The sequence below is a fragment of the Sphaeramia orbicularis genome, chromosome 6 (genome assembly GCF_902148855.1).
Source record: "Sphaeramia orbicularis chromosome 6, fSphaOr1.1, whole genome shotgun sequence".
Taxonomy (NCBI): domain Eukaryota; kingdom Metazoa; phylum Chordata; class Actinopteri; order Kurtiformes; family Apogonidae; genus Sphaeramia; species Sphaeramia orbicularis.
This window is the reverse complement of record NC_043962.1, coordinates 15457225-15485061: the sequence shown is the minus strand read 5'-3', so window position 1 is coordinate 15485061 and position 27837 is coordinate 15457225. Positions and strand designations below refer to the sequence as shown.

General features: G+C 37.0%; 2 protein-coding genes across 5 annotated transcripts in view; both read right to left on the bottom strand.

The window, feature by feature from the left end:
• Positions 1–394: 394 nt before the first annotated feature.
• ndufa9a (NADH:ubiquinone oxidoreductase subunit A9a) lies at positions 395–7592 on the bottom strand. The gene is made up of 11 exons (XM_030137298.1): positions 7538–7592; positions 5489–5662; positions 5153–5250; positions 4933–5024; positions 4707–4848; positions 4449–4551; positions 4162–4232; positions 3049–3125; positions 2833–2928; positions 752–818; positions 395–661 (listed from the first exon to the last, which is right to left on the bottom strand). Exons 1-11 carry the CDS (start codon positions 7590–7592, stop codon positions 491–493), a joined length of 1146 nt encoding a protein of 381 aa, XP_029993158.1. The 3' UTR covers positions 395–490.
• Positions 7593–8977: 1385 nt separating this feature from the next.
• The window catches only part of dyrk4 (dual-specificity tyrosine-(Y)-phosphorylation regulated kinase 4), a 44419-nt gene continuing 25559 nt past the window's right edge, over positions 8978–27837 (bottom strand). The window contains exons 1-14 of one of the 4 annotated variants that reach the window (XM_030136907.1): positions 27685–27809; positions 24114–24197; positions 22538–22690; positions 22172–22322; positions 21757–21920; positions 19063–19199; positions 18287–18427; positions 15459–15597; positions 15180–15261; positions 14914–15086; positions 14438–14498; positions 13796–13925; positions 12234–12415; positions 9051–10873 (exon numbers count right to left, since the gene is read on the bottom strand). In XM_030136907.1, the coding sequence (XP_029992767.1) occupies positions 10623–10873; positions 12234–12415; positions 13796–13925; positions 14438–14498; positions 14914–15086; positions 15180–15261; positions 15459–15597; positions 18287–18427; positions 19063–19199; positions 21757–21920; positions 22172–22322; positions 22538–22690; positions 24114–24197; positions 27685–27708 (1872 nt within the window). In that variant the 5' untranslated portion in view covers positions 27709–27809 and the 3' untranslated portion in view covers positions 9051–10622. Of the gene's footprint in view, positions 10874–12233; positions 12416–13795; positions 13926–14437; positions 14499–14913; positions 15087–15179; positions 15262–15458; positions 15598–18286; positions 18428–19062; positions 19200–21756; positions 21921–22171; positions 22323–22537; positions 22691–24113; positions 24198–27684; positions 27810–27837 lie in introns of those variants that run through there. The other 3 variants (XM_030136908.1, XM_030136906.1, XM_030136905.1) reach the window with 3 other exon arrangements.

Below are 27837 nucleotides of genomic sequence, written 5' to 3'. Positions count from 1 at the left end.
CACCCTTGACTGTGGAATTTTTACACTTTGCAAATTTGTCCCTCAGGCTGGATTGGAACCTTTGGCATGTTTGAGATCCCTGGTCTGAAACTTGTAAATCAGAGTTTTTCAGTTTTCACATTTCTGAAGTGCATGTGATCATGTCATATCTGATATTACAGTTATCAGATTACTCGCAGTTATCAGATTTCTATGGTCCTATAAATGGGCTCATTGTTACAGCTCATCATGGTGGCACCAGTACTGAAGTCAAAACAGGTTGAACTTATTTAACAAGGAAAGTTAGTTGAGAACTGACTGTCATTTACAGTGACGACCTGTCAAAATGTGATGTAATAATTATTTCCGCATAGAGGCACTGGAATGTTCATAAAAACAAAGTCAAAACAAGAAACACCTTGGAGATAGTTCTTTATTTATGTACACAATATAGTTAAAGACAAAGCATTCAGATGCACTCCCATCCTCTGGCTGCTCTAATCGGGGTGGTTTAATAGTTGACGGTCTTGGCCGGCTTGGTCTCATCCAGCTGAGTCTCCAGGTAACGGAATCTGCGATGGCGGCGCAGAATCTCAATTGCTCTTTGTTCTATTGTGGAAGGTGTGATACCAAGATCCTCCAGCCCGGGAAGCCCTGGGTACTTCATGTCTGTTATGTGAAACTGAAAAATAAAAGCGAGATATAGAATTATGTGATCAGAGCAGAGTTTACAGTGATACCTGCAGAGTAGTGACATGAGTGAAATTCTTACCCTGTCCACTTTGTCTGGACTCGTCCAGGGATCAAATGGGCTCATGGAGAAAGCCCGAGCTGCGAGACTGAAATGAAAACACCAGAAATGTTACACATCAGCACAGTAAATAAATGTCCTCATGGGTGCATGCTCATTAATACAATGGGTGCCAGCTTCTGTGATGTTTGTTCCACTAATAGCAATACTTAATGCTGTTAGTTTTTACAGGCTTTTATCTTGAAAGGCTCATGTGTATATTCCAGTGAGAAAATTAAACAAAATTAGTCTCATACTAAATGCAATGTGGTACCTGTGAATGAGTAACAGGCAGGGCTCATACACATTTTTCAAGGTCAAAATCAAGCACTTTTAAGGGTCATTTTACCCCCCCCCCCAGCATAGCACCTTAAAATAAAATACATACCTACAGGAATACACACACTCATGATTATTTTTTTCTCTTTTTACCCCAATGATGTACATTGTATTATGCTATAAGCATCTAAAATTACGTTTCATTATAGCAAAAAGTTTAGAAATTAAAGAAGAACACAAAGTTTTATCCAAAAAAAGGGAAGCTACTTGGTGTTCTTCAGACACACTTGCACCAAGACAAAGATTAAGATAAAAATGTACCTGGAGTTGACCTGAGAGCACCCGCTAATTTTCTTTTTTGGCATCAAGTTTTATTTTTCAAACCTCTCTGTAAGAAGCTTTGGTTAAAATTCCAAGCACTTCAACTAAAATTCAAGCACTTTTCAGACCTTGAAAACACAACACTGAAATTTAAGTATTTTCAAGGATTACAAGCACCTGTATGAACCCTGAACAGGATAAAACATGTAACCAGTCCCAGGAAACAAGTTGAACAGACCATGGATATTTTTTCCAGTTTAACAAAGGTTGTCAAACAAAGCAGTGTCATGAGGACTTCTTATTGACACAACAGTATTTCTAACAAGATGAACAAAACATCCATCATGGACAACACCTCTCACCCACTACATCAGACCGTGTAGGCTTTGAGCAGCTCCTTCAGTGGCAGACTGATATGCCCACAGTGTAGGAAAGGGCGCTATCACAGATCATTCATCCCCACCACTGTCAGACTGTACAACACAACAGTATAACCCTGTCCTATCTGTGTTTCATCTGTACTGTCTTACATATTGCAGTTCTACTCTTTTGTAAATATGTATATAGTCTATAGTATGTATTGCTTTTGGTTCATTTTGTTTGTTTAACACTCTAGCAGCAAAACTATTGGTTGAATTCATACCAAATTAGGTTTATAGATTGCCAGTGACCCAGAATAGATGTGATTACATATTGGGAAAAGTAGGTCAAAGTTGAATTTTTTTATGCATTAAAAATTATTTTTTTCTATTTACTTATAATGGGTGAAATTTCAAATGTCTGTAAAAACATCAATTTTGTTTCAATTTACTTCAAACTTGGCACACACACACACACACGATGACATCAGCTGGATCAATGCCAAAATGAGCTACAGAATGGGCAACGGGTGGGGTTTGTTGTGCTTGGCACCACTTCTTATTTTTTACTGTTATTACTATTTTTATATGGGTTGTCTTTTGCACTATGTCCATGCATGCACATTTTTTCTTGCACTTTATTCTGTTGCTGCCTTGACCGGTCAATTTCCTTGTTGTGGGATCAATAAAATCTAATCTAATATAATTCACATACAAAATACTACAAACAACAGCTGCTGCCAGGAAGAAAAGTTGGCTAAAAACTGATCACTGTGAAAAGTCTAATATCGCATAAACAAGGCATAAGCAAATTTATTTACTTTGTTTTGCATCAAATTACTGCGTTGCTTTAAAATATTTTGCGTATGATAATTAGACCCTTGTGTTTTCAGGACAACTGTGAGGTCATGTCTGGGTTTGATTCCAGCCCAAGGTCATTTGTCATTCCCATATACTTTTTCTGTCGTGCTCCACTTCAAAACCCAACACAAGTCCTACAAACATAAAACATTCATGTGTCCTGGATGTGGTTGTCTAATCATATGTCTATAGCCTCGTAGGTTGTTAAAACCACCAGACAAACTAATGTGATGACAGACTTACTGATAGAGTACACGTGGCATTGGATAGGCCACAAAAGGTCTGTGTGCCACACCGTAGATATACTCCACCAGGTCATGAAGGAGGTAACGATTGGGACTAGATAAGTGGAAAAACAGAACAAAAAGCTTACATTATTACAAAGCCAGGATCCGAAACAAAAGCCATCATATCTTTACAAACTTATGATGTATGAGTCGCTGGGTGTGTGTCACCTACCCAACTAGAGCATACGTCTTCCCATTAGCATCAGGATCTCTGATAGCATTAATAATGGCCTTGGCCACATCCACCACCTGAGGAAGAAGACAGTTAAGTGAGGTTTATGTCGATGAGCTGAAAGATACTGGGACCCTGTCAACTTTTTATTTTGGCAGTCCCTTAGATTAAACAATGTTTACTTTTAACAATAACGTAAATGTGGAAATTTATGAGATTGTTGTTTTACCATCTAATTAATCAAAAACTGGTTGCAGATCAAGAGAAGGATGACAGATGTACTTCCTATGTATTTAAAAAAATATATAAACTGCCCCGTTTTAAATAACTTTCCTGGTCATTCCACTATATATTTGTTTGTTTTTTAAGTTGATGCCCCTGAATATGCAATAACGTCACAGCTGCAACAACTACAACTACTACTACTACTACTACTACTACTACTACAACTAATAGATTGCAAACGCTCACATTTGGTGGTTTGAGGCTCTCAGCAGAAACCAAAATGGTCATTGTCATAGGATATAAAATAGTTTTAAGGTAACACATAAAAACTGCCCCAAACATGTACTCACACACACTGATTTTGCTCCAGATCAAATGTAATGCTCAGACTTATGTTAAGGCCTTGAGAATCAAAAACTAAAGAGAGCCATTTTTAATTATCGGCCAGGATCTGCATTTTTTTTTTTTTTTTTAAATACTGTGATAATCTGTCATATACTTTGAGAAATTTCAGACGGTTAGGGTTTTATTCAGAAAGTGATATAGTCTGTGAGTTATAGTATTAAGTCATGGTTTGGTGGTTTTGGTTGACTTCCCCCTATTGTTAGTAGTTTGGAGTATCCGTACTATGTATAACCCCTTTAATGTGTTACCTGTTAGGTTCTTCAATCATATAATTATTAGAATTCTTAAATATGTTGGTCTACATCTTAAGCCAGTTGAAGACACAGTACACATAATCAGAATGGTATCAATGCCATCCTATTTTGAGTCACAAAAAACCCTGACAATTACACGACTACAAAGCTGTTTAAATACTACATCTATGGTTTACACAAACAGCTGCTTTAGGCTGTAGAATATTTCCTTAATGTCAAAAATACTTACATAAACAGGTTGCTTCACTGTGTTTTTCCCCATACCCATGAGTGGAATAGCATTGCCAAACCAGCGCATATCTGAAACACAATTTAAGTCACATTACTCATGCATAGTGAACACACATCAGAAAATGCACCAAAAAACCGCCTTTTTTCTCCTAGTGTAAACCTAAAGTTGATATTTCTCTGGATTCATTTTAAAGCCTGAGCAAAGAAATCCACAAACATGAGGTTATATTTTACATATCACATATCAACACAGTTCTCTTTTACACACAAAAACTATTGTCTTACTTGCGTAATAGTTCAAGAACTTGTCTTCCCTCCCAAAGATCTCAGCAGGTTTCATGATTATGGCATCAGGAAACTCATCCCTCACAGCTGTTTCGCCCACAGCCTGTGGCACAAGAAAATTGTACATAATAATTAACAATATTTGCGCTGATTACCCTGAGCTTTGTTAAAATGTTCAAAACAGTTTACAACATGTATGCACATGAAGCATCATGAATAGGTGGAACAGAGCTGAAGTGTGAGAAAACAGCACTCTACCTTGTTCCTTAGGTACTTGGACTGACTGCGAATATCAGCGTTGAGGTGAGACATGTGCACCAACTTTGTGATCCCAGCCTCTCTTGTGGCCTTGGCGATCTGCTGGGGGATGGTCACAAAGGTATCCTCAAAGGGGTAGTTCCTTTTAATGAAAAGGAGAAAAGATAAATATTTTTGTGCACCTTTAAATTAGACGTGATGAACATTTGTTAACAAACAAGTATACCTTGTCTCCCACTCTCTGCCCACCAGATTGATGACAACATTAGAGTGCTCCAAAGCCCGTTTAATGGAGTCTTTGTTTCTTGGATCCCACTCCTATGACAGCGATCAGAAAGAAAACAGACATCAGCATATTGTGCAATGTATAATCTTACACATGCAGATAACTAAGGATACATCTTCTTGGTAATACAGATGTGCCTGGTCATTTCTAGATATCTTACCATGAATATAATTTGTCCCAGATCACCCATGGGCCTCAAGTACATGACATCATACTGATCACAGCGGTGAGGGACAATAATCTGAGAACCGATCCGACCTGTAAATTATCAGAAAATAAACACATATCATCACCTCTTGGTGTCATCTTTCAAGCCATGCTGGTAAACTGACAGGAATAATTAATAAGAGTATTAACGTTTACCATGGCAAACTTTGGACTAACTCACACTGCAGTATTTGATGCATGTATTGATAAAAATAGATCCCTCACTTAACAACATAAAAACACTGGTGTACATAGAGCAACCATACTTAATGTTTATTTATTAACTCACCCAGCCTGTTGACCACATATCGGCCCACAAAACCCGTGGCGCCAAACACCGTGGCAGCTATCCCACTAGACGAGGAGCGCCCTCCTTTCCCCTTTGGGACGACAGCATGGTGCAGCTTCCTCTGCTGAACTGTGGTGACAGTGGCAGCTGACAGTACAGCAGGGGAACAGCTGCCTGGTAAAAACACAACAAACACGCAATGTTAGGAACAAACGTTTTTCGATTCCAATAACAACAGACAACAACAAATCCTACTGTAATCAATAATAACCTGGTTACGATGGTCAGTTATTATCAGAACACTACTAAGGTGTTTCTGAGCTCAAGGCAAGGCAAGGCAAGTTTATTTGTATAGCACATTTCAGCAACAAGGCAATTCAAGGTGCTTCACACAGGACATTGAAATAAAAGAAACAAAAAGAAACACATTTAAAACATTATAAAAGAAACATATAAAAGGTGATTAAAAACAGCGAGTAAGAAAACAACACATAAAATCAAAATAAAATAAAATAAAATAAAATAAAAATAAAAACACACACATATTAAAGTAAAAGTTGCAGTGCAGAGTTTCAAAGAGAATATAAAATGTAAAAAGTCAAAAGCCTTTTAGTCAAAGGCAGCAGTGAACAGGTGAGTCTTTAACCTGGACTTAAAAGAACTCAGACTCTCAGCAGACCTGATATTTTCTGGTAGTTTGTTCCAGATATACGGAGCATAGAAACTGAACGCTGATTCTCCATGTTTAGTTCTGACTTTGGGAACACAGAGCAGACCTGTACCAGATGACCTGAGTGGTCTGGATGGTTCATACTGGACTAGAAGGTCTCTAATGTATTAGCTAAAGGGATAATACATTTACTTTTAATCCAACAGCACCCACATACAGTACAGTGCAAAAGTCCTTGGTCACCATCAGATTGGTTAGTTTAGTAAAGTTATAATAACCCTGCATGCATTTCTCAGTCTCTGTATTAAGATCCAATCTGGATATATGGGACGTAGGTACAGGAGTAATAACAAAAGTTTCACTGAAATAATAGCCTCTATAAACTAAAGCAGCAGTATTTTCTATGACCTCCCTTTGCACTTAACACGTCTTTAACCCTTTTGTTCAGACAATACATTAATTGCATTCATTTTCCGTTTTACAGCAGGTTTCATTCAACAAATGTCACATTCCTCTAGTTGTTTTTGCTGTTTCTTCTCAAGTCACACTACATAGTGACTTAAACCTTTACAACCTATGTAGCTCAGTTTTTGTATGTCTTTTAAGGCTATGTATATATATTTTTTTCTGTATTTTGATTTATCTGAAGAAAAGAGAATGAGAAACAAATATGTACAGTAAATATGTAAAACCAAAAAGCTGAATGTGACCAAAGACCTATAAACAGTGCTGTACATCTACTCCCTTTACAATAAATAAGATTCTTACAGTGAGGGCTACACGAAATGTTTCCAATCCTTCACAAGTCAGTCTGTTAACTATCAATAAGATACATTAATTGATGCAAAACTAAGCAGATGTAGATCAAAAACACGTCTTTCGCATGTAAGACTGCGTCACACTGCTTATAGACAAATACTGCATGCTTCTGCGACTGTACCACGGCGTAAACATAATTATCAATCACACATAATGTAAGGCAAAGCATGCAAGTAATACTTCCAGTCAATACGTTAATTTAAGTGAATATAGCTCCATAAACACAAAACGTATTGAATTACAGTAATAACATAGCGCTATTCGCTATTGGTGCATATCCCTACGGGTCATTAGAAATAATTATATTCGGTAATGTATAGATTTACACAGTGCTCCGGGGAAGAAATTAGGGATATTTTAGGAGTGCAAAATGAAGTGCTAGCTAAGCCGTGTGCTAGCAGGCAACTAGCTGAAGCTGTTAGCAAGGTCACCGTAGCAGAGTGAGGGGTCAAAATATAAGCTTGAGTTGAGACAACATATATGTAAAGATCTGCAATCAACATGTTACACTCTAAGATGTTCATATTCTTCTTCAATGCCCACTTATTTATGGTACTCACTTGATATTTTTGGAAGGACACTCGCAGGACGGCTAACCAACACTACGGCCGCCATCTTTCAGACTACGGCAAACCGTCTGGGCCAAAATTATTTGACAACGGAGTAGTAGGAAAGCGGTAGAATAACGCACTGGAGAGGAGAAATATACATGGGTTTAAGCAATTTACGCGATTTTATTATTTGTTTTCGTTAATTTAGGCTGTGTCATTGCATAATAGAGAATTTACTGTAGTCTAAAATACTGTGTACAAACAAGTATAAACAAACAAGTCCAATTCAAACCCATTCAAGTCAATATGTAAATAGAAAGCACAGGTTTGAGTGTATTTGACACTGCTCCAAAAATTACAATGCGTAAAAAATGTTCCTGCTAATCACTGACATATAAACAGGCTGTAATATTTCAACACAAAAAACAATTTGTAGAGCTGCAACCGATTAATCGACTCAAAGTGATCCCAAAAAAATCATTCAACCACAATTCTCTTGAATCAAAGCTTTGTTTCCTTCATTTCTCTGCTGTTAAACATCGGTTCCACTGTTGTGTTTCACACAGACGCTTATTGTGGCGCACAAAAAAGCTTCAGTTCAGGAAAACTGCAATAGAATATCTCCCTTCAATCAATTCGAGTCGATTAATCGAATAGGGACTTTTTGCATTGACTTCAAGCACCTAGTCGATTAATCAGTTGCAGCTCTAACAATTTGTATGTAGTATACTGAAAATAATCCATATTAGTGTTTTCACCTAAAACATGGTGGCATCATGATAAAAACCTGGCATTCTTACAATAAAAAAAAAAAAAAATACTGGAATTTGATATCAGTAATTAGGTCAAATATTGGGGGAAAAAATAGACAAATGAAAAAAGAATATAATATTAACATATAATATTTTTCATGTTTTTGTGACTAATATTAGAACAGATAAGGGTTAACAAACACAACCAAGAAGTGTCTGATTTTATAACATAATATCTGACTAATTCAAAAGTAATTATTCAACAGTACCACCAGATTAAGCAAAGATATTTTCAGGATCTGTAATAAATCAAGAAATTGTGTATTGGCTAAGCTTTTAATTTGGTTAGAAACATGAATTAAAATGTATTTACTGTATATATAATGCCTATGAATGAGTGGGATGGATGTGTAACCCTGTCTTTTTTTTTTTCTTACTTCTATACTATTCTTGTACACAGCAGAAGGTGGCAGCACTGGCTCATGAATCTCTGGTCACAGCTCCACTGTGACATATACCACTGTACACAAACTCTATACATAAAATCAAGTGGAAATTTATATATGTTGCATATGATCTCACAGCAGAATATCAAATATGTATAGAAATATACTCAGTATAATTGTGTGTGTTTAATTTAATCTTAGCTTAATTGGTGTCTCAATAAACGAACACATCACTATGAGGATAAAACAGATCAACTCAAAAACACTTTTTTGTTGAAACAAATTTTTATTTCATAAAAGACATAATAAAATTCCTTTTTTTTTTTTTTTTTTTTTAGCTACAATCAATCCTCTCAGGATGTCTGGTTACTTAGCTAATAGGTGGTGAGGGCACAAGTCTATATTTAACAAAGTTGGGTCTGCGTTGGCGACTAAAAACATACTTCAGTTGTAAAAAGATGAATTGTGTCTTAAAGCTCTGTAACATTAGATGAAACAGAATTTTGTCTAAATGAAAGAGAACCTGGCAGTGCAGTCTAATATGATATTGCACAACTCATTTTCGTTTGACAAGAAAATCAAATCCAAAGGTTTCTACACCAGGGTTCACACACAATAATAAAGTGCAAGATTTCTAATACTGCAAGGCACAGACTATCGATATTAGGATTGTCCTCTTTTTCTAATATAAAAAATATTCTGGATAACACAGGCTTACAAAATGTTTTCGTACAGTAACAACACAACAAGTAAAACCTTGTCTAAACTCCTCAACAACTGTCTGTAATATTTTGTAAAATATCTTCTGTGTTACACATACATAGGAAATTACAGCTGATATATATATACAATGGATTCTGTTACAAATACATATTTAATTAGAGTTGAACAGAAAATTTTAAACAAATATGAAACATATGATCAAATATACTCCATAATATGGGAAATAATCTACAATCAACTGCATTCTACATTAAAGGTACACAACATTTATGTGTTTGACATTAAAAAAAAAAAAATTTGGCTCAGCCTTTATTGCACACAATAGTTAAACATTGTGAATTTATGATGAGGCTAAAATGACAAAAAAAAAAAGTAAAAACCAAAAACATTTCTATCCATGCACTTTCTAAGCTCAGCTACTTAGTTTAACATGATGGTGAAAGTTTGAAAATTTATAAAAGATTTCAATGCACAGCAAAGACTGGGTTCAACAAATAATACAGCAGAGAGCAAAAAGTAAATGATGCACTATATTTTAGATTTCCAACCATTAGACAGCCTGATATTTCAACTGCAGTGTGTTTGAATGTGGACTACAACTGCATCTAGACTGTAAAACAAGAACAGCTTGATTCAATGTCATATATCATAAAGTACCACAGAAGGTAATAGCTAAAGCAGTCACTAGAGGGTCTATTTCTTTGCTGATGACTGATATTTCCCACCTCCTCCCTATAAATCTTCCTCAGTATTTAATAACTAAAAAAAGTTCACCATGTAGGAAGTAGTTAGTTTCCTCCTGGTAGTAAAAAAAAACCTCCATTGAAGACATTTCTCTGGCTTTTATTTCTTGTGATTTTATGCGGGTAAGTCTTCAACATAAAATATTTGATAGAAGCTAATAAATAAAGTAAAACGCGACTGTTTTTCTGTGCCCAACTGTCTTTAAAAACACCTAATACAGTGTGTTTGTTGATATTTGTGCTTACTGTTTGTGCCCTTAAGTCCTGGCGTCATTTTAACACATTGGCGAATGTGATGTTTGGTGTTAATAAAGCCCAAAACTGCACCTTTCTCTCAGGCATCATTTTAAATCCACTTCAGCATCTGGATGATCTTAGGTGGGAGGTGGGATGTCTGATTGTCTCCATGAATGCAGCAGGATGTAGACTGTTACATGATAGGGGGTAAACACTGAGACGGTTCCTCACTATCTTTTCTCTCTGTGCCCACTTCTTCTTGAGGCTTGATGATGATGTGAACAGGCCTCTCTCCACCTTCTTCTTGCTGATTCTCACACACTTCCTCTTCCGCTGAGGCTCCGATGGGCCGCAAACGCTCAGCGGGCTCCATCTTTGCTCCTGATGATGAAGTGTCTCTCTTCAGCTTGTCATTAGCATGGCTTTCTGAGGTGACCTTTTCTGCTGTACCATGAAAACAAAGGGTATTAAATGTCAGAAGAAGTAGGTGTCATTACTGATACAGATTGGTCTTAAACAGTGTTGGGAGTAACATGCTACAAAAGTAATGCATTACAGTAACAGATTACTTTTTGCTGTTACGCAGTAGTGTAAGGCATTACTAATCAACTTTCAGTAATATTTTACTCGGTACATGTTCAGTAGCACTTGCGTTACAACACACTTTTTACCCTTAATTGAATTACTCAAATGACCCCCTCCAAAAAAACAAACAAACAAACAAACAAAAAACAGCAGGACTGTGAGACCTTAAGGAATCAAAAATGCATCAGTAAAGTTCTATTTCCTGTTGGTGTTCAGCCAATGGGTGAAGACAGTGGAAGACAGTCCACTGTCCACATGGACGTATGCTCATTACTAACCCTAACCCTGCTTTACAGAAGCTAGTTAGCATTAGCATGATTCCTGTGATCAGCAATGACGAGGTAAGCTAGCGTTTCTATGACTAGTTAGAATTCTTTATCAACTGCAGACTTATTATTATTAGTTAGTCACCATTTATGACGAGAGTCTCTATGTAACTCAAAAGTAACACAGGAGTCATGTAACGCATTACAATTCTAATATTGTAAGGTAAGGAATTACTTTTAAATAACAGTAACAAGTAATCTGTAATGAATTACAGTTAGGAAGTAACTTGCAGAACATTGGTTTTGACTGACAGAAGGTATCGTTTAACAGGTACTAATCCTGCCTTCACGCACCATGGGAGTTATAGTAAATATAAGTTACAAACTGAAAAATTGGACAAGAACGCCCCCTCATGTCGTATTTTCCACTGGAGAACTAGGAAAAAATTTTGATACATGAGCTGCCTTTGAACTTTTCAACATGGCAGAGAGCAACAAGGGATTCATCGTGGGACTCCTATTTTTTGGGGCATTTTGCACGGGAGCAGGGTTACGTCCTGCGTAACTGATGTGTTTGATGTGGGCTCTTGTGTCAACGTGGTGTCACAATCTGGTTATCCTCTAACCCTAACATGTAGAACGCAAATGACAAAAAATGCTTTTAATGTTCTGCTGCTGTTAGCTGACGATTTTGCACATTTTTAGTATACACAAGTTGCAAAAAAATAAAATTAAAAAATGCCGTAGCAGATGAATTAACACGTCCAAAATGTAGCAGGTCACCATAAATAGTGTGTCAGCCATTTCTCATTTCACGACAACAAAAAACACTAGAACACAATGTACTCTTATTTCAAATTCACAAGTGGAAAGGATCATCTTCCCAACAGCAAGTGAAGGCAGCATTGGTCCCAAATTTATAACCAACATATGAACTGCGCTGTGTTGCTTACCAGGCTTATTGTGAACTTGTTTACGGTGATGGTGCTCGTTGCTGTTTTCTGTGTTGGTTGAACTGTCTGAGACCTTCTTCACCGTTGGCTTGGTTTTTGGACGGACTCTGTTGAAATTTCCTTCGAGGATCCAGTCGTGTTGTAAACCTTCATCTGGAGTCATCCGCTTTGTCGGATCCCAACTAAAAATAAGAAATCCACAGGAAAATAAGGTGTCAATTGAGCAATAAAAACAGGTTTACCTTTTACACAAAGGTAAAGAATTACACAGGTATACTGTGAGATATGGCTCTGGTTTTTAAGGGATAGTTTCAGATAACTTAACCGAAAAGTATCTTATTTTTCTACATATTTGGACAATATCCTATAGAACAGATACCCTCTATCTGATCTGTAAAAACAATGGACATGTAACAGATGAAGAAAACTGAATGCTATACTAGTGTATCTTTACCCATAGTCTAGAGACTCCTTTGTTCACTTAGAGTTACAGGCCCTTGTAGTCTAACAAATAAATTATACACTGTGCAATGCAGGGATCTGTGTCGCACCCTATAACCCTTTATAGGGAAAGGCCTGTCAACCCAGTATTACAGACCAGAGAAAATCTGAATTCAGTGTTCTGCTGGACATTTTACAGGCATCACATCTAGATGATAACATGAAGGATCTGTGACGGAGCAGATTTTCTTATATTCTGAAAGTGTGACACATCCATAAACTATTGGATCTTTCTGGATATTGATACGGACTAAGGTTACGTTCAGACAGCAGGTCTTAATGCACAATTTGGATTTCTTTGTGAAACCTGATTTTATGTGTGCTCGTTAATATTACATATTAAATGCGACTTCTATCAGTTTTGAGTATGAACTGAATATGACCCTGAAGTGACCCGCATGCGCAAAAGAGGTCCTGATGTAATACATGACCACGCAGGCACGAACTGTGTTTACAAAAGTAAATATGTTTTTCCCAGCGCTCCTCCTCCTGGAATGCAAAATTGTGACGTTTGTCGCATTTCAGTGACGTATAGGTCAGATAAATGTGACCTGGTCATTCAAACTGAAGTCGCACTGCGAAATATCGGATACATATCCTCCTGAGACCCAGGAAAGTGAAATTTTTTTTACATTAAACAATCGTCTTAATTGGAAACTGCATAATGCAACAGTTTTTTCAGATACATTTTAAAAATTATTCTTATTTGTTTTTTTTGTTTTTTTTAAAATGGAATGTCCTTTGCAATGGACAGGATTTTTTAAGTAAAACTGTCGAACTTTTGTCCCCGACAGAGGACAAAAATGCATTGCTGGGTCTCAGGAGGATATTGGATTTAGGACCACATATGAAAGTGGCCTGGGTTGGATTTGAAAAAATCAGATTTGTGCTGTTCAAACTGTTTTTAACAGGTCGGGTACAGGGCAAAAAAAAATCGGATTTGGGCCACATTTACCTATAGTCTGAACGTAGCCTAAAGGACCAGTCACACACTCAGTACAAAATAAACTATCATCATGTACAAATGCAAGGATGTACTCAATAAGACAGAGTGAACATACGTGAGGCAGCGTTGGATGAAGTCTAAGAACAAAGCATCGTTTGTTTTCAGTGCAAGTGACAGCTCTTTGGAGCTGGGTCTCCGCTTCTTTCCTTTGCTGTTAGTGATGTTCCTGGGGTTCCCCTTTGAGTCTGAAAAGAATTGAAAATACAGCAATGACTTCTCAATTTCTCACATCCTTCAATTCACAATCAAAATAAGAGAAACAGTAAGAGCTGAACTGAGAAAGCCCCACTGACTGAACAACCCCCCATTTCTATTCTATTCTATTCTATTCTATTCTATTCTATTCTATTCTATTCTATTCTATTCTATTCGTATTGTATTATATAGTATTGGTGTGCCTTAGCAGTTTTGATTTATCATTACTACTATTATTAATATTTATTGATTTTTTTGGTAACATTTACAGTGGGAATTTTGTACTTCTATTTTGTATTTATTTACTGTTTATTTTGTCTTTCTTGTAATCTGGAGGGGATGTGTGCTAGGGGAGGGGGATTTGTTCTGCATGTTGTTTGTTTATTTGTTTGACTTTGGGATCAAACGGAATGATATTCTTTGTTTTTATATGTGAAAAAAAAAAAAAACAATAACGAGAAGGTTTAAAAAAAAAAAAAAGAAAAGAAAAAAAGAAACTCACCAAAGAATAATCTCCTTCTTGATGCTGACTGAACAAAATCATTTGGAGGCATTCCAAGAACCTGTTGGTGACAATATCAGGATGATTTAATGAATCGAAACAACTTCCCAACTCAAATGCAGACAGGCAATTTTACATTCACACACAAATGATTCCCAATCCTACCATACCAACTTTATTTATAAAGCACTGTACAAATTTTACAGCTGGCCAAAGTGACGCACATGAATCATAAAACAAGGAAATAAATAAGTAAATGCAAAGTGGGCTAAGGACAACAAAATACAACCATCTTAAAAACAAAGACAAATTAAAATCTGATAAAAACAGCATAGGAATATATATATATATATATATATATATATATATATAAAAAGAAACATCTCATTCATTGATTAAAAGCCAACGAGAAAAAGTGCATTTTTAGACCTGATTTCAATACAGGCAGACTGAGCCTGTCGAACATCTAGTCCTACCTCCATTATGCAGGCTATCTGTTCCACTTCGCTCTCTCCTGGGAAGAGAGGATATCCTGTGTAGAGTTCAGCTAGGATGCAGCCCAGACTCCACATGTCAATGGCCATGCTGTAGGGGTGTCCCAGGATGACCTCAGGAGAGCGGTAGAAGCGGCTCTGGATGTAGGTGTACACTAAAGGATGAGATGATGGGATGTTTGATATGTACTGGACCAAGCTTATTCATAGTTTTGTGACACATATGATAGATGAAGTTATGATCCCACCTCTTTGTTGTTCATAACAGCTTGATCCAAAATCAACCACCTTGATGTTCCCCGGCCCCCTCTGGGACAAAAGGATGTTCTCCTGTTCAGAAAAAAAATTAAAAATCACCAGGGTGCATGGGTGCAGTTTTAAAATATCCCACAAGATGGAGCTCCACACCATCACAGACCTCCTCAGCGATTCAGTTCTGAGCTCCATTCTACATCATATTTTGTAGATTTGACTATTTTTAGGTAGATAATATCAAAAATAGACTCAGATGCTATGGATGTTAGTACCGGTTTGAGATCGCAGTGAATGATCTTCTCTCTGTGCAGCATCTGCAGGCATCTGAGGAGAGCATGGGCGAAGCGACGGATCAGAGCGAGACTGAAGCCCTGGAAGTTGTTTTTTTTGATGAGTTCATACAGGTTCACCCTGTTGAGAGATGGAAAACACAATGCATAGTAAGTTTGTAAAGCAATGAAAAATAGGAAGATGGCAAAAAAAACAAAAAAACCTCAACTTCTTTATTTTTTTGTTTTTATTCTGGACTTAGAAATCAAATACAGGCACGGAAAAAATTATAAGACCACCCCTTGTTTTCTTCAGTTTCTTGTTCATTTTAATGCCTGTATATTTGTTTGGACAAATATAATAATAACAACAAAAATAGCGCATAAGAGTTTAATTTCAGAGCTGATATCTATCCATTTTCCATGGTTTTCTTGATAACAACCAAAATCACTTCAGTTCTTACATCAGTAGCTATAACATTGTACTGCCAAAAACAGTGCTTTTAGACATTCCATGTTTTCTTTTCTGCCTGTTTTAGTCACATGACACACACAGGAGTTAGTACTAGATTGCATAACCATTGTTTTTGATGAGTTTTGATGGTCTAATAATTTTTTCCGCGACTATATGTAACAGGGGCCGCTCAATAAAGACACCAAAAAAAATAAAATAAATAAAGATGAGCCATGTTCCTCAAATAAACGTTCAAAAAAGAAGCATCTTAACATAGACTGCTCTTCATATTTCCGATAATAAAACATCCGCTGCTCATCTCATACTTAGAAAATAGTCTATTATTGTGCTTACCTTCAGAGGAAGACAGACACAGACAATTTTGCCCTGCTATTTCTTGCTACTTGTGATAAGCACTAACTTCTTTAGACTGTGTAACCAGAGCCTTCACACCATGAAGCAAGAAGGGGAAAGAGATAGGGCCCTAATCAAGGCCTTAACTAAAGGATTCGGTGACTGTAATGTAAGACAAGGTAGCGGTCCAAGGTGTCCTCTAAAGGTCATTCAGCCAGGGTGACACACAAAACTATCTATACTCAAATAGATATCATTGGCAATTCATGATGAAACCCAGATGGATTAAGGTACACAGGTAGTCACTTACCCCTGATTGATTGTAACATGTAGTGATAGAAGTAACGACGAGACAAAAGTGAGAAGAAACTATAGAGTGTTGCTTTTGACTTGGTGAAAGGTGACTAACCTTGAATACCTTTGACAAACAGATCAATTATTCAGTATTTTCTTTAAAGTCTCTTGTATTGTTTTGGATGCTTTTGCAAATATTTGTGAGTGTGAGTATCCAGGTGAGTTTTTTTGTTACTTGTGAGCGGAATGTTTGAGTGCGTACACGTAAGGTTATAATAGTTTTTGGATTTTTCATTATAGTTTAGTTTTATTTAGTTTTGACGTTTTTTTTTCTCCAAGTCAGTTAGTTTTATTTAGTTTTTAGTGCAGGTTTGCTAGTTTTTACTAGTTTTTGTTTTGTCTAAATGATTAGTTTGAGTTTAGTTTTTGTTTTTTCATATCTTTTATCTTCCTCGCTGTTGTATTTAAGTAAATCCCATACAGGACTCTGCTGCTTTTTCCAAACTTTAGTCTCCATGTTGCCAGGTAGAGTGGAGATGAGAAGCAACTCTAAACCACAAGTGATGACAAGTGATGGACCGTGAAGTGCCGCCAGCTAAAATTGCTCGAGTGAAATAAATCAATTTCCTATCATTCCGACAAGATGAAAACGAAGGGAATTTTATCCATAATTTTTATACGTTTTAGTTTTGTAAGCACACAATACAGGGTGGGGAAGCAAAATTTACAATATTTTGAGGCAGGGATTGAAAGACAGTGTATGACCAATTAGTTTATTGAAAGTCATGAGAATTTATTTGCCACAAGAAAATTGACAGAATAGAAAATGTTTTTATTCTATGTGTCCTCCTTCTTTCTCAATAACTGCCTTCACACGCTTCCTGAAACTTGCGCAAGTGTTCCTCAAATATTCGGGTGACAACTTCTCCCATTCTTCTCTAATAGTATCTTTAAGAAAGTCGACATTGCTGTGTGATGTTCTATTGGTAGCATGTTCTAAAACGCCCCAAACAGCATAATCCAGAGGGTTTAGATCTGGGCTAGAAGGCGGCCATAAACATGATTCCCAAAAATTGCTAAAGTTGGATTTGTTGCTGTTGTCAATAAATGTTTTGGTGTTCTTGTGCAAGATTTTAACTTCAAATCATATTTTACTGCATTTCTAACGGTCTTGTTGTCTACCTCAAGTTCAATTGCCATTTTTCTCATGGATTTGGTTGGATCCTTTAGGATTTTGGATTTGAGAGCTTTAGTAAAAGCTTTGGTACGTTTTTTTGTTGCTTCCTCCACTTCCAGACTTTCTCATAATAGTTTTGCTCATAGTCATTCTCTTCTTTCCATTATAAACAGTCTTTATGGACACTCCAACTATTTTTGAAATCTCCTTTGGTGTGACGAGCGCATTCAGCAAATCACACACTCTTTGACGTTTGCTTTCCTGATTACTCATATGGGCAAAAGTTTCTGAAAAGGTATGGATAATAGTGTTAGGTATGATTATGACATCAATATATGTTTGGTTTCAAAACAATTGACGTAGTGCCTGCTGAGAAAAAACAACTAAATGTTCATTGTAAATTTTGCTTCCCCACCCTGTACAGTTTTAGTTAGTTGTAGTTTTTTCTTTTAATTATAGTTTTTATTTATTTCAGTTAACAAAAATGTTTTTTCAACTCTAGTTTTCGTCATTTCGTTAGTTTTCATTAACGATAATAACCTTGGTACTTACCCGAGGAGCTCAAAGGAGATGCAAAGGTGATTTCTGAAGTAAAAGTACTCCTTCATGTGGATGACGTTGTGGAGGTTGTCTTTATCTTTTCTCTTGATCACATCCAGGATCTTCAGTTCAACCAGAGCTTGATGATGAAACCTGCAGTCATTAAATACAGGTGGATCAGTTTGATACCTAGGTCTAAATAGTGCATCTGTGTGTTTAGATTTAACTTCTGCTTTCCTTGCAAACTAACAGGTGTTGACTGACATGTATACGCAATGCTATTTTCCGCAAAGTTATTTTCTATTTACACAAAGTATAGCTCCGTCTCTGTCTATATATACACTCTATCACATACAGTTCACCAGAAGAAATCAGATCTTTGGTGTTGTGGCTACGAGGTGGTGAGTTTGCACCCATTTTGTTTTCTACATTATTCAAGTAGCGGTAAGGCCCAGTGTCCCCTACATTTAACCAGCAAGTCTGGGGCAGTCTCAACCACTGTGATACACAGTAAGGAAGGACAGGTAATGTAACACCATGGCTTCCCGACTTTTATCATTCTAAATCAGGATCTCAACGATTTGGCAGACGCCTAAATGTAAGAGGATATCTTGTCTCAAATGAGGGGCAAGAGTTGACTCTTTGAATGTGACAAATAACTCATTCTATTTAGTATCTAAAGTATGGTGAACTTTAACTGTGTAAAGTAGGACCGTTTAAATTAACGATTGTGTTTTTTTAGTTAGGAAAAAAAGAGGTTGAGTAAGGTAATTCAAACATAAACGTACCTTTTCTTGTTGCGAATCATCTTAATGGCTACAAGCTCATTGTTCTTGTGGTCCAGACATTTTAAAACCTGCCCGAAAGAGCCTTTTCCAATGACTTCCAGCACTTCAAACCTGTAGGCAATGTGGTCATGTAGCACCTGTACAAAAAAAAAAAACAAAAAACAAAGATCATATTACTTGTGAGCATCTGAGGAGAATTCACTGACATGCATGATTGTGTGGAAATAAAAACGTCCATCAGCGTAGAGCTCAAATGCAAACATATCAAAACTACTACAGCTTTATGACATTTTTATGTTTCAACTAAACGCGGAATAAGATGAACACTGTTGATGTTTTATCTTAACAGTAAAAAAAAACAAAAAAACTCTACTTCAGCAATCATCCCTAAATCATGGGAGTATATTCCCAGTTTGAGCCTCTTTGGTTTTATATGAGATTTTTCTTGTCCACACACAGAATAGACAATTACCAGGCTGCAGGGAGGTATTTACTGAATCTGGCAAAAAGCAGAATATATTAGAATAGTTTACACTGCCTTTAAGACATAAACACTCACACCCACACAGAGTTTTAACACGTACCACTCCATTTTACTAGAATTAGCAGTAATAACATTCCTTTGGTTAATTTACTTAATTAGCTCCCACTGCATGCTATTAACGGAATAAGTCTTTGATGCTTAATTGTACCCCTCTGTTTATCAAACTGCAGTTACACCATTAAATGCACGATGGCTTTGCTGTAACTGTCAATCAAAGCTGTGACAGTGAGATGAGCCTTTATAAACATATAAAAGTCTAAACAATGGTCAGCTACTCAGCGTTTAACAGCTCATTCATTATAAAATGACACAAGACACCCGTGCCTGCCTGCACTGGTTGATCTTAACAAGACAGTAAACTACACTAAGGCATGGGTGACCTTAGTACAGTGTACCAAACAATGTAGTCAGCAATCAAGTCAGTTAAAGAGAATGGAACTGGCAGGATAAGGTCAAAGGAAGGCATCTGTTCATGCTTAGTTTGGTTTAGACAGCTTAATCGGCTTAATAGGCTCTAGAATATGCTAAATTATAACCAAAGCAATCTACATTCGTGTCCTCCCCCCTTTTCATTTTATGTTAAAAGAATTTATAAATGTAACTTAAACATGAGGCACATTTTCTGCTTGAAGTTGACTTCAGCAGCTGTTGGCAGTTTGTGCTAAACTTTAATCCTTTCATTCATACTGGTCACTACATTTGACAGGTATTCAAAGCTGTTCTCTTATGCATTCATGGATGCTCTCTTATATATTCCCATTGGACACTTATGCATCATCCCATACACTGCAATTCATACCATTACTGTAGCTTTGCTGGTCTTGATAAACCTGATCTAGAGTAACATGTTTGCGTGTTAATCAATTGCTTGTTTTTGTTATTAGTCTGTAATTTACAAATTTTTTTTTCAACAATTTTTTTTTTTTTGCATTTTATCTCCATGAAGTGAGTAATGACTAGTATTAGAGTATGTTAAAATGTGAGAAAACATCAGATAAACAGCATTCAAAATGTTTTTATTTCATAGTTTTCTCACAATATATCAGTAAATAATGTTTCTTTGCTTGAAGAATAAAGTGCATGGTGTCCAGCTGAATGAACATTTTTGCAACTCCATGAAAAATAGATTCATAAAAAAGTTTTCAATCGGAATAAAAGAGGAAGAAAAACACTCAGGAAAAACAAAACTTGATTAAGGTTCTCATAATTCATGCATGGAGGGTTAAGTACTTCTTATTATGCAAGACTTTAATGTTGGCCACTAAATTACCTTTATTTAATACTATTATTGTGTGTTTAATGATTACATGCCAGTTTGTGAATGCAGCACTTTTTTGCAGCAGCACTTCACATAAGTAACACTAATTATTTTCTTATGGCATTTAATAATAACAGCCTAGGAGTGATATAAAAATGAATAATCAATCTCAAACATTTTCCATCTTTGCAAACTGGTTTCACACAAGATCTGTGAACTGAAACTATTAAATTTTCTACAGCAATCGCAAATGTCTTCTCCAACAATAAGTAAAATTCACTTTAAAAAAAACCCTGTCTATAAATTCTAAAATTCAACCTCTGCATTTTTAACCCATCCTTGTTATTGTTGTGCAAGTTACTTCCAAACTGTAATCCATTACAGATTACTTGTTACTCTGATTTAAAAGTAATTCCTTGCCTTACAATATTACTGTCTCAGAACTGTAATGCGTTACATGACTCCTGTATTACTTTTGAGTTACATACAGACTCTAGTCATAAATGGCACATGCGCAGTAGAACCCCCCCACAGTCAAATAATAACCCCACCCCCACCTTAGATTCCTTAAGGTTTTGCTGTTTTTGTTTTTCACTTGAGCAATTAAATTATGGGTGAAAAGTGTGCTGTAATGCAAGCACTACTGAACATGTACCAAGTAAAATATTACTGAAAATTGATTACTAATGGCTTACACTACTGCGTTGCAGCAAAAAGTAATCTATTACTGTAATACATTACTTTTGTTACGCATTACTCCCAACACTGATCCTTGTGTTTTTCCACGGTGTTTTGGTTGAAGGCACTGAGAGGAGGATTAACCCTACATGTCTTTAACACTACTGGGTTGGTCCTTTAGCCTTCCCTCCTACTCCCTCTTACTCCCTCTTACCCTGACGTAGCTCCCATGCTCGTCATCATATCCGGAATTCTGCGGAGAACTTTGGGAGCCCTCAATCTTCTGAGAGCCCAGACCCAGGAACCAGATTTCAGAATAGTCCATGATTTCCTCCTGCTCAAACTCCGTCAGCCGATCTTGGAAGTTCTTCAGCGCCTCTGCAAACAGGGCGGAAGAGGAGGAGGACAGCATGAGTCACTTTTATCACTTTCATATTGTTAGCACCTCTGCCAAGAGCTGGGGATGGTGAACAATCAAATTCAGCGGCAGCATGCTATTTTCAATTCATCAGCAAAGTAAAAATAAATAGTTACATGTTTGTGTTGAATCACTGATAAAAAAGAATAAATATGAAATAAAACATAGGCCGTTGTAATGCTGATGTGTTCAATGCAGTTGAATAACACACCAGTGGGAGTCATGGGTAGCCTTTGTCCCTCGTATGCTTTCTCCTTCTCCAGTTTGTTGCTGAAAATCTTGCTGTTGCGGGAGACAGACACTTTATCCATGGTTGCGCCAAACCGCATGGTGAACTGCTGGGTGGGCTTTGGCCTTTCATCCTGACACATAGACAAACATAGAGAAATTCAAGACTTATTGCAATCTGCACAGTGTGAACTTTATTATGTGCTTGTCATAACAGCCACATTTGAGATACATTCATCTTCTCTTATCGTCTTATTCGTTGTAGACTTGAATGTTTCACACTACAAAACAAAAACATCTCATATAGGCTGTTACAGGACACTAAAAGTTCTAAATTAAAGAGCCTCACCGGGTGTGTCTGATAGTTGTTGTGGCCTCCCTTGTTGGCAATCTGGGGCAGGATGTTCTCCGACTGTTGGTGTTGATTTTTGGCATTGCTGACCACCACCTGGACCACAGGTGGCTCAAGCTGAGGCAAAGTTCCTACACCAGGGCCAAACTTCTGCAAGACAAAAGGATTACTTCAATGACATTACCCTAGAGCCTTTGGGCCCACTGACAGAGATAAGAACGAATTAACAATACAGAACAGATCAATCCTTATATAGACAAAAACAAAGAAAAGAACAAAACAGCCAGAAGCCTTTAACAGTATTTTGTTCTTTAGGGAATAAACTACTTTACATTTCAGAAAAAAACAAAAACAAATATGGAGTCTATGTGTATTCTAATCTTTTTGTATATAATTATATCCTTTTTGTAGCTAACACCTCTCAGGAGTTCTATATATGTTTATATCTGCATGCAGCTCATCAGGTTTGGTTTGTATTCTCAGCTAACTAGCTACAAGTCTTCCATGTCTGTTTGGTCTATGGAGGCTCAGGTGACCAGGACCCCCCACAGGTGGTGGTTGGAATTACTGACCGCGGTGAGAGTGAAATGGGGACAAAGCCCATGAGCCTCGGATTTGACAGAGTCTGTCTCTGGAGGCTCTGTGGGGGAGGTGAAGAGCTGTATCCTGCTTTTCTCTGCCTGCCATTCTACTTGCTCTAAGAGCATGATTACATGTGTCACAACCTTGCAAGGCTCATCCCTGGCAGTGATGGGCAAAATTAGACCTCTGTCCTATGCCAGGCTGCTGGGAAAAAAATAAAATATACTAAAGGAGTAGCCCTTTGTCTCAGTGCTTTATTTAAATGGCACTGTTTCTACACACTGCATGACTTACCCTTTAACAATGTACGATATTGACAAAATAATGAATTCATCACTTATCAGCAGGGTTCCAGGAAAAAAGGCTTTCCCCTCTATACAGTAGAGAATCTTGATATTTCACCTCACGTGTTAAGAGCTACTGCAGGATTTGCCAACTTGGTTAGGATGCATAGAGATAGGGCTAAATATAGTTACAAGCACCTGCCACAACAGGCAAAGGAAGTAAACACAGTTGCGTGCCTGTACATAACTGGGAGACATGCTGCTTTTAGACATGCTTGAATCAGTCGGTCTCATGGTGTGGAAAACTGCATTACAGCACAATACCACATACATGGAGACAGATGTGCATAGTCACGCTGGTGTTTATCAAAGATCTCAGGAGAAAATGTGATAATTGGCTGCACAGAGGAACTGAATCATGACTGACAGCAATAGGCAGAGGGAGGTTTCTCTTTCCAGCATGTACCAAAACTAAAAGCCTTGGGTTTTTAGTTAAATTAGATGCATACTGATAGATACTGAAAACAGATACTAACTGACTAATTAAGTATTAATATAATATAAGTATCTATATTACTATATATAGGGATATATTTTCTTAAGACCTATCTTCAGGGGTTGAAAAAACCACACCTTATGTAATTCATACACTTCCATTCACATTGTTGAAAGAACATTCTGTTACAACATCTTGCAGAGGCGCTAACCTGCGAGCAAGGTCGGTTTGTACTGAGGCGGTTGCCTTCTGTAGCGAGTCTGTGAGGATGAGGGAAAGCCTCTGGTCGTGACGTCTGTGGGTGGAAAGAGATTAATTCAAACAAAATACACAATTGAAAATGGGAAAAAATAGCATCTTTTCACATTTTTTATATCACTCTGTCAACATGCTGAAAATAGGAGATCATATTAATCATATTTGTGGTGGAACAACTTTGTATTGTGCACAGGAATATAAAAATAATGATGACATTTTTGTCTGGTTTTGTTCTGGCTGGATTCTCTTGTCTCCACAGAAACACACATCTATGGACAGTTAAAACAGCCAGAGTTTCCAACATTAGACTCTATGATCTTAAAATAGATTACTCCTGCAAAAACCCAGCAACAGTTATTGTCTCACAGTCCAGTATTCTCTCTCTCTCTCTCAGTATGTGCTGGTTTGAGCAGGTTTATGCACATGTGCACATGTATCTGTCTGTACACTTGCCTCCGACCCTGTACCACTTGCTAAAAATGTATTATAAGACAACAGGGAATTGTTAAAAGCAATAGACATTCATAAAAAAAAGAAAAAAGAAAAAAACTCTGTGGCTCATGCATTTGGGATGATTCTGCACGCCTCTGTCAAACACCAAGCCAGCTTACACGTGCTTTATTAATCAGAGGGTGAGCGTGCAACATATGGGTGAAATAAAGCTTAGCTCCATATGGGGATACAGGCTAAACTCACTCTGCCAGACGGGCAAAGAGGGAAGGAGGAGGAGGGGGGGGGGGGGTTAAACAGGTTGATTTGGGTGTGTCCAATAAGGAGGACGTGGTTCCTTATAATAATCTTAAGATTTACCACAAGTTCAACATCAGATCAGTGTCATAGCAAGATGGGAGGAAGGATAGGAACTGATCCATCCAGGTTGGGCTCAACAGAACTACATGGGAAACAGAGCTGATGCATGAACACTGCGCTTCACAATAAACCTCTATGGAGCATATCTCACTGGGTACGAGTACAAAGTACACAGATCTTATGAACACTCATTAACTTTGCTCTTTACATTGAATTTGAAAGTCAGTCATTCAATAAAACCGGTCTAAGGCAGGAAGAATAAAGATAATGTAGTCATGTTACAATCTCAGGGGGGTGGGAAGGGGAGGCATGTAGGTCACCGTGGCAGGTTGGTTTCTAAATCATCACCTGTAGAAGTCAGCTGTAAGCCTGACTAATGAGCACCGTGCCCGTGGAAACCCGCTGATGACACAACGCAAAACCAAGTGCTGATACAAACAGTGACTGTTTCATTATTGCCTCCGCCATGGAGGTTGTGTTTTTGCTGGTGTTGGTTTGTCTGTCTGTCTGCCCGTGTGCAAGATAACTCAAAAAGTTATGGATGGATTTGGATGAAAATTTCAGGAAATGTTGATACTGACACAAGGAAGAAATGATTAAATTTTGGTGGTGAATGGGGGGGCACTGATCTGCCTTGGGAAAGGTCTGCTTTCCTAGTATTCAGTATAATATAATAATCAAATAAAAATCACACTGCATTAAATGATATGAGGAACTTGAATTTATAGCACTCTACAGTCACGGAAAAAATTATTAGACCATCAAAAGTCATCAAAAACAGTTTTTATGCATTCAAGTACTAACTCCTACGTGTGTCATGTGACTAAAACAGACAGAAAAGAAAACATGGAATGCCTAAAAGCACTGTTTTTGGCAGTACAATGCCATAGATATTGATAAAAGACCTGAAGTGATTTTGGTTATTATCAAGAAAACATGGAAAATGGATAGATATCAGCTCTGAAATTAAACTCTTATGAGCTACTTTTGTTGTTTTGTTGTTTGTTGTTGTCCAAACAAATGTACCTTTAGTTGTACCAGGCATTAAAATGAACAAGAAACTGAAGAAAACAAGGGTGGTCTAATAATTTTTTCCGCAACTATATTTAACAGTTGATTAAAAATTTTAAATTATTATGATGAATAGTTTTGTTGATCTAAACTGTGTTCTTTTTTTGCCAGCATATAAATAATGTGAACACAGTGAAAGACCTACAACTGGAGCATTAGTGACCAGCTCTCTGTCTTTGTAAGTAGGGGTCTTTGCTGGAAAGGAGATCATCCCAGGGTAGCATGTGAGAAAAGCTTTGGCTCATTACAGTCCTCCAGGGTCAGTTGGTCAGAAGGTCATCAAAGCAATAAAACTATAAGTGAGGGTAAACATCAACAAACTGTAAAACTGCCCTCACTGACATAGGTGGCTGTCACATGTCATTTTTCAGCGCAAAATCATGCCACTTCTCAAATCAAACTAAAATGTGGAATTCCCATTTATGATCCAAAAACAGCAAGGGGATAAATTTATATCAGTTTCCATGTAAGGTGTGAAAAATACACCAGAACGCATATAGACTTACAGAATCTGTCAGCGCACAAACAGTGAAGTAAGTAGGCTAAACAACGACTGAAATAGAAATGGATCAGATTTTTCATCAGAACTTGGCATGCGATCAGGAGAAAGGGGGTGGACGACGAAATAAGCATTGAAGTGGGATAACTTGTGGGGGAGAAGTGGAAATACATCCAAAAGCGACTATAACTTTACATTCCTGCCATAGATCAAAACAGGTAGATCATGTGTGTAAAAAGATACCTGTGAAGGGGTTTCTCCCAAAATAGAGTTAACCTGGAAGTAAGCCCTGTATCTGGGCAAAAGAGTCTTACTTTACATGAAATCCAAAGTTATAAAAGGAAATTGTGCTCCAGCTCTGTGGAAGATACAGCAACGTGCAATATGTGCAAGAAAAACAAATCAAAACATCCCTCTAATTCACAGGTGTCAAACATGTGGCCCGGGGGCCAAAACTGGCCCGCCAAAGGTTCCAATCTGGCCCGCAAGATGAATTTACAAAGTGCAAAATGCAAAAATTACCCTGAAGATATTAACAGTCAAGGGCATCAAACTCAAAAATAATAGCATAATAACCTAGAAATAATGACTCCAAATTTTCTTCTTGGTTTAATGTAAGAAAAATAATATGACATTATGCCTATAAGTAATGGCAACACCATTTTTTTCTCTTTGATTTATTGCAAAGAACATTAAATTTTGATATCCTTTAACAATAAAATGTCAAAAACATGAACAAATATGAACAACCTGGAATGTCTAAAGAAAAATAAGTGCAATTTGAACAATATTCTGCCTGTTTTGTGCCTTGGTAGACCTGATCTGTAATGCACATGTATAAATCATAAGTTGAGGCATAATATCGATAAAATTTTACTTATTTTTCTTCTGAAATGTCTTTTTTTTTCAGGGTTTTCACCTCTTTTTTTGTTTTGGATAGAAATAGTTTCATCATTTAATGTTATTTTTTTGCACTAAAAATTTGGAGTTGTCATTATTTATAGGCTATTCTGTTATTATTATACTGGTCCGGCCCACTGGAGATCAAATTGGGCTGAATGTGTTCCCTGAAAGAAAATAAGTTTGACATCCCAAACACATACATTTGAGCAGATAATAAATCAATACATCTTAACTGCCTCACCTTGTTATTTATTTCTGGCAGCATCCTGTGTTATCAATATCAATCTTTACAGTTGCTGGAACATCAAAAAAACAAAAAACAAAAACCAAAACAGAAATCCAAAAATGATGATTATAAAATCCAATAGACAGCCATCACATCCACTCTGACAGT